Source organism: Amblyomma americanum, chromosome 1 (genome assembly GCF_052857255.1).
Source record: "Amblyomma americanum isolate KBUSLIRL-KWMA chromosome 1, ASM5285725v1, whole genome shotgun sequence".
Lineage (NCBI taxonomy): Eukaryota > Metazoa > Arthropoda > Arachnida > Ixodida > Ixodidae > Amblyomma > Amblyomma americanum.
In genome coordinates, this window is record NC_135497.1 from 503,133,993 (window position 1) to 503,149,891 (window position 15,899).

At 47.6% G+C, this 15,899-nt stretch overlaps 2 protein-coding genes across 2 annotated transcripts in view; one reads left to right on the forward strand and one right to left on the reverse strand.

Moving 5' to 3' along the window:
* Positions 1-15,899, reverse strand: part of LOC144116135 (uncharacterized) — a 169,925-nt gene that overhangs the window by 36,689 nt on the left and 117,337 nt on the right. The gene's annotated exons all lie outside the window — the stretch shown is intronic.
* On the forward strand, positions 1,414-4,631 carry LOC144106257 (phosphatidylinositol-3,5-bisphosphate 3-phosphatase MTMR14-like). The gene is made up of 4 exons (XM_077639021.1): positions 1,414-1,499; positions 3,354-3,464; positions 3,598-3,667; positions 4,348-4,631. The coding sequence occupies exons 2-4, from the start codon at positions 3,396-3,398 to the stop codon at positions 4,425-4,427; spliced, it is 219 nt and encodes a 72-aa protein (XP_077495147.1). The 5' UTR covers positions 1,414-1,499; positions 3,354-3,395; the 3' UTR covers positions 4,428-4,631.

The window sequence follows — 15,899 nt, forward strand, 5'->3', positions numbered from 1 at the left end:
CCAGGATTTGCCAGCTGAGACAATGCGATCGAGATGAGTTTAAGAGCGATCGCAGTTGTGACAGTTTGAGACAGTTTTAAAGCTATAACGTTAAGGTTCCCGCTCTGCAGAAAATCTGGCGTCGCCCTCGGTACCCTCGTCGGTACCCTCGTGTGAGGAGAAAATCCCCGCATAAGCAACCTAGGGGGCACCCTAGATCACGTGACGTTATGCAGCCATCACAACCTGACCTTAAGATTGTGAGCAAACTCCCCACTGTGGCAGGTGGCAGTTATTGGAGATTGCTCGGGAAGGCCAACCCGGGCCGCACAACCCTACCGGTGGCAGCACCTGCCATCCCGGAGCACTAGCGCATTGCTTAACCGCTATACCACTGCGCCAGGAGGAGTACGAGGACTCCCAGCGATCTATGAATGTAAATTAGAGAACGACCAATTGCGCATATATGAGTATTAACCCATTAACGATATCGCGTCATGCCCAAAAAGCAGTTTCAGAGCGCTAGCGCTGAACCTCTCACTCACTGATTTCTCCGACCTTTGCTCGAAGTTGAACAAACCTCAACGACTTGTGCTGGCGCACCTGTATCACATTTATCCTAAACAAGATAAAACGTCCAATTATTTTCCCAATTATAAGAAGACACATAGCCTATCGCGGACGTTGAGCGAGGGGCTCCGGAATAAGTTAAATCACATGGGTTTTCTTGACGCGCACTGACATCGCACATCACGCAGACACATTTTCCATTTCTCCTCCTGTCTACAGATGCGGCCGCTGCGGCCATAATTACACCAAGGCTCTCAGGCTCAGTAACCGTGGGCGATAATCATTGAGTTCGGCCAGTAAAGTTCGCCGCGGTTATTGAAGATGTTCGCCTGAGTTTGCCGATAACGGGTGCTAAAAGCATTTCGTCCTTAACTGAATCATCTTCAAATATTACGAAAGGCATTGGTTTCGAGACTCTAGAGTTGAGCATCTGTCGGATTAAAATGTGACTTCATGCGCGCTGGCCCACTGAAGGAAGTTTTTCGTCTATTTTCCTTTGCCCATTTAACAATTTAAAATATTATTTTTGTATCATTACGCATCAGTTTTTGTTTTATTATCCAAGTGAATAGTAACGAGTAATAGCTCTGTAACTGAAATCTACTCCAACGTTGGCTGTCAACAATGTGTAACTGTTTTGTGAACTCAGGGTGTTCCCGATACACTCTCGCAGAGTTGTCGCATGTGAACAACAGCGGTCTCTCGGAGGACACTGCCTACTTGGCTTTGCCTGAGAACAAGTGCCCATCGTAAGAGGTTCTCGGTGCCTGTTAATTCGACCAGCACCAACAAAACGCTTGGTGCGCCGCGGCAGCTGCTGTCGCCCCGTGCTTCGTATCGCCGGTAGAGCCGCTTCGGGCACCCCGTCATTCGCAGGACGTGTTCGAGCAGCTGCTGAAGGCCTGCAGGCAGCCGGAGGCTGTCGCCTTCTCCGAGATCCTGCAGGAACTGTGAGTTGGTTAAGAGGGCAAAGGGCTTGAAGAAGTTCGGGCAGTCGCCCTTTTTTGAGACAGCTAAGAGTGTACACACAGAGACACAAAGTCGACACAACCGGGAATGAGTAGCGATTGTACAAACCAGACACATCCGTATGGGTACAGATGCATAATAAACCGAAAGAAACAATATTTAAAGCTAAGTGATAACATCAGTTTCATTAAGCGCATGCGCAAGATGTACCAGGGCTGAAGGATCAAGTGTGAAAATCGCAGCGCGTGTTGCGGCCAGGAAAGACCCCAAAGACACAAGATTGTTTGAGGCTGCTCGTATAGAACCTAGCTTACTTTCCAGTAGTAATAACTACAGCGGAGGTGGTCCCTGCTTTTTTGTTTGCGATACATGCTTCTCAAACTGTCTGTCGAGTGATCATCCATACAGTGGCCGCAGCAAGAAGGGTTGCTGTTCTATCTTTAAGAGCATGAAATGCTTTTAGCTATGCCTTGCTGCCATCCTCCCTTCCAATTTTCGTTGAAAGTTTGTCCCTAATATGTCGTCATAATCTCTTGTGAAGAATGCATTGAAAACTATACGCTATAGTAAAACGGATTAGATTCAGTCAGGTCCCTCATGTTGGAAATGTCGAATGTCTAAACTCAAAACAAAAACTAGTTCAGCAATGTAAAAAAATGTTCCTGATGATCGCATTCGTCTGCTCTTTCTAACGATACTTTCAAAAGCAACCAAGTTTTTGAGGTACTTTTTCTTTGTTAGGTACCTTTTTAGGATACCTTTTCCTCGGGCACTTCACCCCAGAAAAAGAGCACCAGGCTGAGGGAATGTTGTACATATCAGAAAACTGGTAGGTACCCTGAGGCACTATAGGGGATAGGAACCAGCGCCCCCCTAATTCGAAGCGGCAGCTCTATTACGAGGCCATTGCATTCAGTGTATCTCATATGAATGCGACGTTAGAAACCTCATCACGAAAAAAATCTGGCGTAGTTTGTCATCAATTTGCTTGTTCGAGACAATGAAGCCCCGTGGTCTCGTTATGACTTCACACGGTCACAATTTCCATTCCCTGAAGGATGTGACGGCATTACTCAATGGTGACGCCTGTCTTCCCGGAAGGCCTACCAACGGCCACAGGCAGCTGCCAGGTGCCAGATGGCAGGACAGATGAAGGGAGTAAAATAAGTGTGGAAGAGACACCGTAGAGGGCAGCTCCTGGTAACTTTCGACCACCTGGTGTTCTTTAATGTGGGCTGACCACGCACAGCACATGGCCGTATAATGCATTGTGACCGCATGCCACACTGGACACAACGCGGCAGCGTGTATGCCCTTGAGATGTAGCACATTTCAATGTGGAGTTCATGGTCGGTGGTAGGAGTTTCGAGGTGCCATTTTTCGATAACTTCTTTCTCTTTCTTATTTCTCTCAAATGCAGCGCGCACAGGGCACCGAACATATGAAACAGAATAACAGGCTTTCATATTTACTGGAGAACAAAACTTGATATATGTCGAAGAAACATATGTGCCCTCTTTCAAGTGATTTGGTATCTTACAATAGACGTGCACTTCTTTATTATTCGAACTTAAGCAGATCTTCGGCATCTAACCTTCATGGCCTGGCCAATACTATTTTCACATTACACCTGTTCAGCCGCTCGGTGAGGAAATCTGGTTCGGATGGTTTGTTACACGTGCGCGCCATATTCTGGGAAGGTGAGCATCAGTCCCATCACGTACCCAGTCTTGATGCAGCCGTCCAGGGCGCAATTCGTTTCTAGCAACATTGGCCGCTCAGCTTCCCCCCCCCCCCCAAATATTGAGCCCCGACCTTAATTTTCTTCCTTTCAGCAATGCTCCCAAGCTGCGCACACCGAGAAGCTTCGTGGACAGATGGCGAAGGCACGCGTCGCAAGAGCCCGCATGCGCTTCGCTGTTCCAGTCATCTTGTACGACGGCAAGGTGCGATGCATTTGTGAGGCTTGTTCTTGAGCCTTCGTCTATCCAACGATCTTCGCATCTCCTAGAGATTTCTCGCCTTGACACATGCGCTTTAATTACCTCTCGTGCTTTACAAGTCTTTCTCCGTATCCAGAACATCTGCAGGTCAGCGACGCTTTCCGGCGGCCTGGAGATCTATGGGCGAACAATCATCAAGTTCTTGGGTGAGTATTACTTATCATCTTTACCGTAGAAGAGAAACTCGAGAACAACTTTCTTGTTTGCGTCCAGTCGCGTTCGCGGGAGTGAGCGTTGTTGTAGCATGCTGTAGTCGCTGCTTCCCATTCTTGTGTGCATAACCATATTGCGAGCTAGGTAACATTGACGACGCGTCAACGAAGGCATGCCTGCTTCAGTGCGGGAGAAGTAAATGCACGGCTGGACCGAAGTATATATTCGCGTGCATCGCAATACAAACGAACGGTGCCAGCGGGTTTTTGAAGGCGATTGTCTGGTGTGGGTGCGGGCGATTGTCAGCTCCGTTCGCGAGCTGATTTGTACCAAAGAGCTACCGATTGCAGTCTCGCGCACTTCATGATGTGGGAACTTGCACCTTATTTCACTGCCCACGCTGCAGAGTACACCCTTCTAGTCCTAACATCGGCAGCTGACAGATTCCGACAATAGACGTCTATGTAGTTTGTTGTTTGGTTTTCCTCTTTCGTATTTTTGCAATAAAAAAAAAGTTTTGAGCCTCAACTCAGTTCTTTTTCGCTCTTCGTGACTTTTCGCAGCAGTCTTGTGACACTTGTGAATATTTCCTTTGGTGTAAATTGTTTTGCAGCGCACACGTGTGGTACCTATTTCTAGCAGCGTTCTGCATCATCGACTAACCCATTTACAGGATGTATGCTGACGGGTCGACTAGAAAGCAGCGAGGTTGATGTCACGCATTCGCTCTGCGGCTGGAAGATTCCGTGCTGAAGTGACCATCTACGAATGTTAAAGGGACATATCGGAGGTGATTCTAACTCCAACGAAAGTACACTTTATCGTCTGATGCCACATTACCCAGATTGTGTACTGCTTTTTTAAGTAGAAAAAGTTAATGAGATAGCTAGCCGGTGAACTTCAGTATGACACAGATCGCGCACAACTTTTCCCTCTTTTTCTTCTGCCCTTCTGAGATCTCCGTTCCAAGAGAGAGCTGGTCCCACCGAACAAAGAGAAGTGGAAGAAAGTGACCAATGCTATCAGTTTCGTCGAAGCCATTGGTCTCGAAGATCTTCGAAGATCTCATCTCAATGCCTCAGTTTTTCTGGATGTCAGTTGCGGCTGAGTCGCTCCCGGGCTCAATCCGTTGCAGTCAAAGCAATGCCATATGAACACTGCAGAAGCGAAGATATGGCCTCTTTCCTTCACACCATGCAGCGATTTTATATGCGGAGTGTCTTTCTGCGATATATGACCATGCTCAACATTTGTTGACAAAGATTTTGTAAACTGAAAAACTGTAAGATAGTGGTGTACAAATATTGAAGATAATGGTCCATTCTTTAGATATGTAGCAAAATCTTTCTTTTAGATTCTTTTCATCCATCGCATCGAGCAGTTAAGATTGCCATAGAAAACCAGTAGGGAAAGCTTTTGAGGAGAGCAAAAACGCTAATACTAAAAAGAGTGCAAGCCTGCCGACGGGATATCTGCAGATATCTTGATTGTTGTAGTGAAAGCTTACAATATATGAAAAAATTGCGCTCATAAACGTTAAATGCTTTTCCCCAGAATTGTTCGGTATGTTTTTTTTCCTGGATAAAGCACCTGCGTAGTCCCAGCACATGGTTTCGCAAACAGCGTGTCATAGCAGTGCTAAGTTTGTGCCCCTTGGGCCTTAAGCTGTACTGCCTATTTGAGTAGAGCTAAATAGCTGGGCCTGTGTATACAAAGACATCTTCTTGCAAAATTAGCTTCATAAGTGATATGCTGATTAAGCACAAAGAGTCAATAATATAGTTCACCAGTCTTTAGGCTAGAGTTACAGGTAGAACGCGGGTGGTAGCCTAAGCAATGATTTCAGAAATCGTAAATGACAGGGCTTTTACAGTATTTGAGTTCCAAAAACCAAGGACCATGCTCTGGATGAGCACTCATTTTTTTCACAAGCCTTGTTCTTTGCTCAGAATGTGCACTAAGCGCTCGGAGCCTGCACACAAGAGTCCTATTCAACTTAGCCCGCTCATTGACTCCTAGAAATTTGTGCCATTAATCGATCAAATAACCATCAATTCTTCGGCACTCACTGCCATTTGTCATGTTATCAATGAGGACAAACTCGATCGAGGTTCCCTGGAATCACACTGCATTGAGCAGAAAACAAAAAGAAAGCTCCAAGCTCTCTCTACGTATACCATTGCATTGTGGACGCAGTTTTACCCGTAAGCAAAACCAAACGTGTACAAGTATTGGTGGCACCGATTACACAGAGTGTACATCCATACGCATTGGTGTATGTAACCAAGAGATTCAACCAGTTGTACGTGCACACATGTGCAAGAGATCAAGAATGAACGAATGGTAAATGCCGCGGGCAAAAGCCCCCAAATGAACGCCAAACTTGACAAATGCCGAAATGGTAACACACCGCACTCACATGACTGCAGTTGGTTGGCTCTTTTTTTTTCTTACCAGCCAGAGGAGTCGCCTTCTGGCTTCTCTTGGAATTCGCAAGATATTCCAGTCATTTCGTGAGTGGTTCGTGCACTGGAGTGCACGACACACAAGCATTTTGCAAAAAAGCGCCGCGTGCGCGTCATTCCCAACCCGCAGCAGAGAATCGTTGGGGGCGCATTGACCACCGCCGCTTAAGAAAGAACAACTCAGGCCTGCGCTAGGCCGAGAACATCGAGGGACTCTTGTTGAGGCGGTTCAAGTGAAGTTTGCAATTGGCTGTTTCCAAAAGGAATTGTCGAGTGCAGACTTAGTTGGCTGGCAGCAGTGGTGTCGTCGCCGAATTACAGCCAGCTGCGAGCCATCGACATCAACGGACGCCAGAATCCCGAACCACGTGAAACATTTTCATTCAGCAACTCGCAATGAAGGGTTGCAATCAGCCAATCCTACGGACTCCTCGTTTTACTGAAAAAAAAAGTCGCAACATCTCTACACGCAGATGATACACTAATATCCGTTGAATTGCTGGTCATGGGTCTCGACTTGACCGTCTGTTTGCAATTATGACGCCACGAACATTTAAGAAATAACTGTCATAATTTCACTACGACTGCGGTCATTTCTTCTCCAACCAACGCGTGGGCACCGCCATATTGCTGCACTTGAAGCCCGGACTCCATGTACGCGAAAACTCACGGGAAGGCGACGGCGGCAAGCGACGAGCGACGCCGTCGCGCGAAGTAAAACGCATGTGTCGCTTGCTGTGTCGCTCGGATCTGCACCCACAGAAAATTTCGCTCGTCACCCGGAAGCCCCCCAGGCGACTGGCCAATCAGAGCCCCCCCCAAAGCCGTTTCTGGTTTGTCCAAAGTTTCTCACGGGTACATCTCACGAAACCCGCCCGTCGTGTTGGTCATCGCCACCGCCGAGAAAATATTTGGTTTTGTAGCTGAGAGGCAGACCCGCATGATTTAAATAATTAAAACAATCTACTTGTTGGGTGCAGAGGGCTAACAGCATTTGGAGCGGGCTACGCGAGCTGTCGTACTGCAGGGAGAGATGCGTGTCGAGCCGCGGGTACCGGCGCTCGATCCATCGTGCCGCTGCGCGCCAACTGTGCAGAAACACTCCGCGGCGCTCATTCTCACTGGTAAATTATAGTTTGCTCACTTACAATCAGATTGCGGTGACAGTTTATGGGAGTGTTTTTGTTAAGCCGGAGTGCACAGGCACCGAACGGAAGCACACCTCCCCCGTGAACCCGTGATGTGACTTCGTCTCCGCAAGCACGCCGTTGGTTATCTCCACTGCCGCTACACCGCTGCCGTAGAGGAAATATTCCTTTGGCCCTGACTATGAGGCACACTCACAAAATGTTAAGAGAGAGAACAGGTTACGGGCGTGTGTCTAAGCTTGAGTGCGTAAAGCACGGAGTACGCTGCGCACGTCGCGGGTTCGCGTCGCCTGCCGCCTTCGCTTGCATGGAGGTTGCCCACAAGCGACGGAGCCAGCGTCGCCGTGCCGCCTTGTCGCGTCGCTCGCTCTTTCGCGCACATGGAGTCCAGGCTTGAAAAGCGTTTTCTTTTTGGCGAAATGCCTCGCGAAATCTCCGGAAGATTTTAAGATTTCTGAGAGAAGCCGGACTGCAAAGCAGCCAAGAACTCATGCTGCACTATGCTGGCAATTTCGCAAAGCAATTAGGGATGGAAGTGCCGCAGGCGCGCGCTGCAATTCCAAAACTAATGCGAAAGTGCTACACTCCTTGCACTTGTGCAGTAAGGCCAGTCAAAGCGAAGAGACTTCATCCGATACCAGCCCCCTTCCTAACGCTTTGGTGTGGTGTATGCTAGTAGCACGTGTTACTCTGCATGACCCTAGAAAACGCGCTACTGCACATAAATGCTGCCCCGTCATTCGTAGCCTATACGGGCATGCGAATTTCATTTTTGGAAGAGGAGGTGAAACGACCTGATCGAGCATTTTCCTTAGGCACGCATGGCGCGTGCGAAAGAGGCTACCAGAAAAAGGTCCATTGCTGAGTGCAGTTTTAGCTCCCGAATATATAATACCGCATTTACCGGAGTCAATACATAAAATAAATAAATCTTAATTCGGCACGTGTGCCTAATAAAACGAATCAAATTTGCGTGACAAATTCAGGTGATTTGTTTAATATGCGAATGCGATACGAACTACACTAGTACACCGGACAATGCATTTAACCATATCAAGAGAGTGGCGCGCTTTCGGGCACATTATCGACAGAAAGAACCCGCCCGAACATCCTCTTAAGCTATGCAAATGTCCCTTATTGTCTATTCAGCCGCAATATTGTAAAAAGCAGCAATAATTGTAAATTGGAATGAAATGCAGGATAATATGAATGACATAATACAGGAATGCAATACTGAAAAATGCATGTAAGGAACTACTAGAATACTAGGAGTAATGAAATCAGAATGGCAAACGTTGTTCTTTAATCAACCACAATAAAAATGTTACGAAAAGCTGTTCCGAATCTCCAGCTACAGTTTATGCAGAGCAGTGATATAACACAGTGGTCCCTACCTGCATGCAAAGGAGTGGCAAGAGCAGTCATGAGCTCTCTTGTCGACGCCAAGTATGATGAGCGCTAAGACGAGCGTATCTGTTCCTTCCGACCACAGTGGTTGCTATTTTGGCGCAGCTGCAGATATGCGAAAGACTACAGGGCGTTTCCAGTCGGGCTTATCCTCCAATCTTCCGGAGCACATAGCTGACGCTGGGCGTTGAACACCAAAGTGGCGAACTTGAAGTCCCAGTGTTCAAGAGGAGTTCGGCCAGGTTGTAGAATCCCACGAGCTCAGGATCCACCTTTGCACTGCGCGCAATCACGCCAGCTTGTGGGGCTTCAGACGGGCGCGACACTTCCCCTGGTGTCCCATGCGAAGCTGCCCCGTGCTGCGACGGCGGAACTAGGGCGTCGCCGAGACGTCACTTCCTGCCTCCTGCAGGTACTGGGAAAACCAAAGAGCGAGCTTTCTTCCAATGCTTCTGTAGCGGTGCCAGGCGAAGTTGCAGATGAGGATGCCGTCCCGCGATGGGCAGCGCGTGCACGACGAGGGTTCGTGGAGACAGTGCCTCGGGTAGTGGCTCTCGAGGTGCCGAAGCTCGCTGCTGTGTGTGCAGCCGTTCTCGAGGTTGGGGCAGTAGACGCGTAGAGTCCCCAGCTCCTTGGCGTTGAAGTCTAGTCTCTGGACATCGGCTGTGGTGTACTCTGTATTGTCTTTGAGGCAGATAGCCATTGCTGTTGCGGCGGAGTCGACTACCTGAGTGTCAAACGTCACACAGTTTCTGCACATCACATGGCCGCACGGGATCATCCATAGGAACTGCGGTACCTCAAAGCACAGGAAGCACACCCGATGCTCAGGCAGCGGATCCACGAACACGATGGGGCGGTAATCGATGAAGGAGTCGTAGCCCCACACGATGGGCTTGCGTCCGGGACGCTGAACTAAAAAGGCCGCCTCGTCGATGTGACTGTGCACACCGACGCTGCTTGCATCTTCGGAAAGTTTGTCCGCAGACTCCTCCGAGTTGCTGGAAGTGTCGTCAAACCTGTCCATATCGGCTTGAATAAGGGACTCGAGTGAACTCGACACTCGCGCATACTTAGCGACGGTCCGGAACTGATTGCTCTAGGCTGGGGCAGGAGACAGCGGCTGATGAAGAAGGAAAGGGAAATCAGAGCCTTGTAATTGGTGCTGTCATCGTCACGACCACTGGGACGGGCCCTAAGCAGGACTATGGGGGAGAGGAGGTAAAAGAGATTGCAGCTAATAATCAGGGAGAACTTGCGTCCCTGTGTAGAGTACGGCTCTCGGGAGAAGGGAACTTGAGGGGGCGAGAGACCAGACAAGGCATTCCCGGAGGACGAAGAAAGGGGGGGGGGGGGGGGGCTTTTTGTGGCTAGGTAGCCAAGGCTAGGCAGGAAAGAAGCTAAGGACTGGGCTTCGTTCCATTGTCATGGGGAGTGACTTATCTCAGCCTTATACCCCTGTCACACGGGACGTTGAATGTCATTCGCAGCGAATGACATTCACAACGAATGTCACTGCCTGCTGGCGTTCCCGTTCTACACGGGTACACAAAACGGCATTTGCAAATGATGGCGATGTCCATCGGCTAACTGCTATGACAGCAGAACGTTACAAATTATGTTTTTCATACACATTTTTTATGTTTATTGCTAGTATCACACTGTTACACATTAATAGACTCTTTAAAAATTTTTTGCAACGCCTTGTGGGAGCAATAGTCAACAAGCAATCCACTGAAATATCCAAAGCAAGACAGGCTCAAAGCCGCTCACGATCCCTCCCGTACATGCCGCCCGCACTTCCTCCCGCTGTCGGCACTATGGAGGGCTGCGAAATTGGTGCCGAATTCTTGACAGTCGCTGATGAGCAACAGTGCAAGCGAACATTGCTTGTTCACACGCCTTCTGCTGGGCTGGCGAAGCTGCAGAGTTGTTTTCCATTGCGAGCACTGAAGGCAAATGGAGTGACGACCAAGCTACTCAGGCAAGATGGAGGACGGTTTGTAAACAAACGCGGCCGTCTCTACAGTAACTGGCGGCGACTGGGAACAAGAGTGTAGTTGCGCAAATCGCTTCAAATACCTTATTTTACATCAAAAAATGATTCAAAAGTTCATTGCAGCAATCAAAAATAAAGTTTTCTTTGAATACGTTTTGTTTTCACTAATCAGTTTTGTAATTTTTCGCCAAGCCGCTGTCGTCGAGATTACACAGGTCGCGCTTGCATGAGTTCGGGAAACTCAATCAATGGGCGAATGTCGTTAGCTGTGAATGTCATTGACTGTGCCCGTGTAGCAGCGAAAAAAACGCCATTCAAACGTAATGTCATTCGCTGCGAATGACATTCAACGTCCCGTGTGACAGGGGTATTAGTGAGCCTGCAACATCTCCCCCTTCATCCCCCTGCAGCCCTGGCCACAACAAATGACCTGTGGAGGGGATCGCAGTTGGTTGACAAAGGCGCGCCTCCTTCACTTTCCTAACTAGTCTTGGCTGCATAGTCACAAAAAGCGGTCTGCGAGTGTAGTGTCATACCAGCCGGGGGGGGGGGGGGGGGTAGCTTTGCATTAAGCCCATCCTCCTCTGCAAAATTCATTCTCTCCTTCCTGGCTATTATTAGTGGCTTTTGTTTTCATAATAAAGTAAAAATGGAAATAAAAGATGTTGCTACCAGCCGCATCTGCCATTGAGGCCGGAAGCACCTGAGCCGCGGATAGTAGCGGCAAATATTCATTCACAGAAAGGAACAATAAAGAACAAAAAACACAAATAGTGGGTGGAGTCCTTGTTTCAGGATCCAAATTTCCACCGCTGTCGCTCTTGCTTGGGATAACAGGTCACTCCGGGTCACCAAATCGGAGCTGAACAGTGGAAATAAAACAACCGAGTGGGAAAGAATGAAGGGAGCATAGAAAGAAAACAGCTTTGTGCGTTGTGATCAGGCCCTTCGCCTAAGAGTTGCCCGCTCTCGAACAGGGCCCTTGAAGTAACGTCTAGCTGGCAAAGGTTGCAATGCGTCCTATTTGGGGGAAGCGCATAGCTTTAACAGCGCTGGTAAGGGAGAATGACTGATGTTATTTTTTTTTGCCCATTGCGAATGTTGCCAGTGAATCTTTTTAATTCCCTCTTGGCGTTCCGCATTCTCAACGCTGACGCATTTCTTCACTGAAAGAAAGCTAAAACGAGTGCCCCCTCCCCCCGATGATCAATGCCGAACTTCGCAGCTCAGTGATCAATGTATCTGTAGTGCAATTTGTGTCCAGACGAGGAGAGCGCTGTGAACTCGAGAAAGGGCTTTTCAGGCTTGTTAGAATTTTCTTTAGAGGATACATCCCCTAGACAATGTCTAAGTCACACAGCCTTTCAAGCCCGCAATCGCCATCTCTTCAATCTCCCCACCTCCTGCATTCTTTTCTGCTGAGATGGCGTGTTTCTTTATCACTGCTCTGTAGGTCAGCAAGTTAAACATTTTTAGCACCCATCCTGCCCAAACAAGATTTTCAAGTTTCCGCTCCTAAGCCTTCCCCATCCACTCTCCTCCCCCTAATCCGGGCTTCCTCCTGGGAGTGAAACTGATGAACGCTTTGCCCAGATGAAGACAAGTCCTTTTGCCAAACCGCTGGCTCCCTCTTATCTTGTTCACTTCGTGTGGTAAACAAACCTATTTATCTGCCCTCTCTCTACCATGGAAACAACGGGGAACGTTCTCTTTGAAAGTATTTGCCTGAAATAAAATCGTTTGCTTGGACTAACTACCCACCAGTTTCAACCGCCCGCTGTGACACTAGCCGAGCGGAGTTTACATGAATGCGACAGCAGCACATCGCATTCATGTAAGCGGTGATGATGCGCTAGGAAAACGCGTCGCGTCAAAGCTCCAGACGGGGGCAGATCGAGAATGGCAAGTTGACCTCAGCGGTGAATGTAAGCATGTTTGGAGGTGTCCCTCCTCCTTCCTGTCGTGGCTATACAATACCCCTTAGCCGGATAACAAAGCAGGCTTCGCTCCAGATACGGAAGACTGGACCCCTTTGCGGCGCGCAATGAGCGAGGGTCACCGTGCTGCCAGACTGGATGCGGTACGTGTAAACGGTAGCGCATCGGCTCCGCGAGATACTGTAAAAATGTGACGCGCTACTGTTGAATCCATGTACACGGGGCTTAATGAAGAAAAGAGAGCAAGAAGAACAAAAAAGATGCATCGATAGCTAACCAAACAAAGCGCACTTTTTCAAAAGACGTTTCTTTTACCATTTAGATTTTCAGGGAGTGTATAGCCCAAAAATAGGCAAAACGCCAAACTGTCTAAAAAGAACCCAGGAAAAAATAATAGTAGCCCAATTTGGTTCAAAATAGTCCAATCTGGGACGAGTATCTGTTTACATGAACTCGATAGGAGCGAGTCCACTCTTGCGGCGCGCCCCCCGAGGCACCACAGCGCGAACAGGAAACCGGTTCCCGCTTCTGTTCTCCCCTGCAGAGAATGCTTTCCGCGAACGTGAAAGGGAGTTCAATGTAATTTGCACAGGGACCTCTGAGTCAGCTCAGCGCTTGAAACGGAAGTTGAGCGGTAAAGTTAGTCGAGCCCAGTGGTCTCCCGACGACACCCTGCGGCGTTTACATATACCCATCTCGACACAACCCGCCTTGCAGGGTTCATGTCGACGCTGCTCTGGTTAGCTCAATTGGTAACGAGACTGCCGCTAACAGGCGGTGGTCTCGACTTCTCTTCTTGGAACAGGAGGAATTTTTGTTCAACAGCTAAAAATTGCTGGTGGTTTCGCACTGGTTAACCCTGGTCGAAAGCGAAAAGCTGCATCCCCCTGGTTACATCTGTGGTCCAGTTACTGGCGGTTTCCATAGATAGCCTGACTGACACACACAGGGTAGTAGGCATTTTTCTTTATTTGTTAAATATCTTGCTTTTTCCGAAACGACATTAAAGGCGCTGACACAAGATATTATATGTTTAATACAACTTCGTTGATATTTACAACTTTATTGTTGCTCGTTGTGTGCGGAGACATGAAACCAAATGCGCTTCGAAACGGCGCGCTAACACTGCAGATAATTTCAGAAAGCCAAATTGAAAAATAAATTGGTTTTGGGGGAGAATTGTGCAATGACACGCGCCATTTCTTTTTATTAAAATCTCGGAAGAGGCCAAACGCGTCCTCGAAGCGAAGCCGATAGAACGTACGTAACATGGAGATGATATGGATTCCAGCGCACGAGTCTACTGCAGGAAATGACGCTGCACACAAGCTTGCCCTATAGGTCTCTAGCCCTCTCGCATAGACATGAAAGATAGCTTTATTTCATAGCACGAGGTCACGGAACAGTATAATCTGAACAGGAGGGTCTATCCGCCGCCCGATTGTTCCCTCGGAAACGAGGAGGCAATTGCATGGAGAGGATTGCAAGGGGGAAATCATGTAAGCCCCTTCTGGGTATGCATAACAACTTAGAAGAGAAAGAACAATATTGCATAACGTGTGGGGAGAGGGGCACTCTCGCCCACGAATTACGGGAATGTGCCGGCAGCCCGGCCGCCGAGCAAAATATGGAAGATCGACAAGAGAGTTCTGTATGTCACTTGTCATTATCTGCCCCCTTCGTAAAATTTCGCTTGCTAACAGCCTATTTCTATTTGTGTGTTAGGCAGACAGCAGCTTTTAATGAGGTCAGTTCTCTTAAAATCGTCCTCCAAGATAAAGCGCTTAATTGAACGTTTCCGGTGACAGCACGCTTATTATCTGTATTTTTTTCATTTTCCCGTAGCTTATCTTTCTTTCTGATTCATTGAGCACTTTATTTTGTTTCATTTGGTTCGCGTAGCTTTTCACTGTATTGACGAAAATGTCTGTCCGCCATGTTTTCTAAAAGCACCTCTGAATTGAATACGAAAGTACTGCTCTATTAACAGCACTTATTCCATTTATGCTCAGCAGGCAACTATATCTGCGCATGCAAACTTTATACCTGGTGGGTTAGTTAAACAGCCTCTTCTGTCATTGTTGCGAGTCTTGTGTCCTGTTTTCAAGTTACTGAAATAAAACTTAATAAGATTTGCATTGTCTCTATTTATTCGAGCTAAACTCGATCATCATAACAATGTCATAAATAACTGCTCGCTAACTCAGGGGCTCAAGAACAGCTCCCACACAAGGAGCTATAGCTGCATCTATAAATATACCGTTAAGACAATAAGATAGTATAGGGAGTTTGCACGAAAGCCGGCGGCGCTATGCATTCTGGGTAGTCCGCCATTTTGTCGTCCTTGGTAGCAGCCGACGCAGGAAGCGCACGTTGGTTTTTACGCTCGCGTAGTACGTGCGTGCAACAGTGCTGGCGTTACGGTCTACTGTGCTGTTGTGGGCTGCACCAGCAGAACCCAAAGCAAAGCGCAGAAACTGAAGACAGGACAGGCCGACTGCCGGTTCTTCAAGATTCCAAAAATACGCCTGCACGAGTGCGAGAAAGCAAAGCAGCTTTCATATCGACGCCGACGCGAGTGGCTGGCACGTATTAACAGGAGTGAGACTGACGCCAATCCAGACAAGTATAAAGTCTGTGCACTCCACTTCGTTTCAGGTGCGTACAACGATTTCTTGGCTTACTGCGCGTTTGTTTTTTACTTCTGCACTCGCGCTTTACGCTTTGCAAAACAGGCACCTCACGACGCGTCTCTTCGTAGTTTTTCCTAAACATGCGCCTCGAATGTATTTGAAAGTTAGGAACTGCTGCCGAAAGTGATCACTCTTGGTCACACGCGTACATTTATTTTCTAGGTCGGCCGTCTAAACTTTTCGACGATTCCAGCCCCGACTGGACCCCATCGCTGCACCTGGGTTATGCCTTAAACTAAAAACCATTTAAATAAGAATTCATATAATTTAGTTAAATAATCCGAGTAATTCATGATATTGGTGGATTAGAAGTAATCACTAGAGAATTGAGAAAACAATAAAATAATAATCAAGTAATCGATTAATATTAGAAGTAATTAATAATTGAAGGTATGCAATAAATATGTATTACATTGATCGATTAATTGAGGTATTCCTATTTTTAAAATTTTAACCAAGTAATTGTTAATTGTACAGTATTATTTATTTGATCGAGCAATTAAGTAATTAAATAAGTAATATCAATGATTATTACAATATTAAGTAACAGAGAAGGCAACGGTACTCGAAAGATGA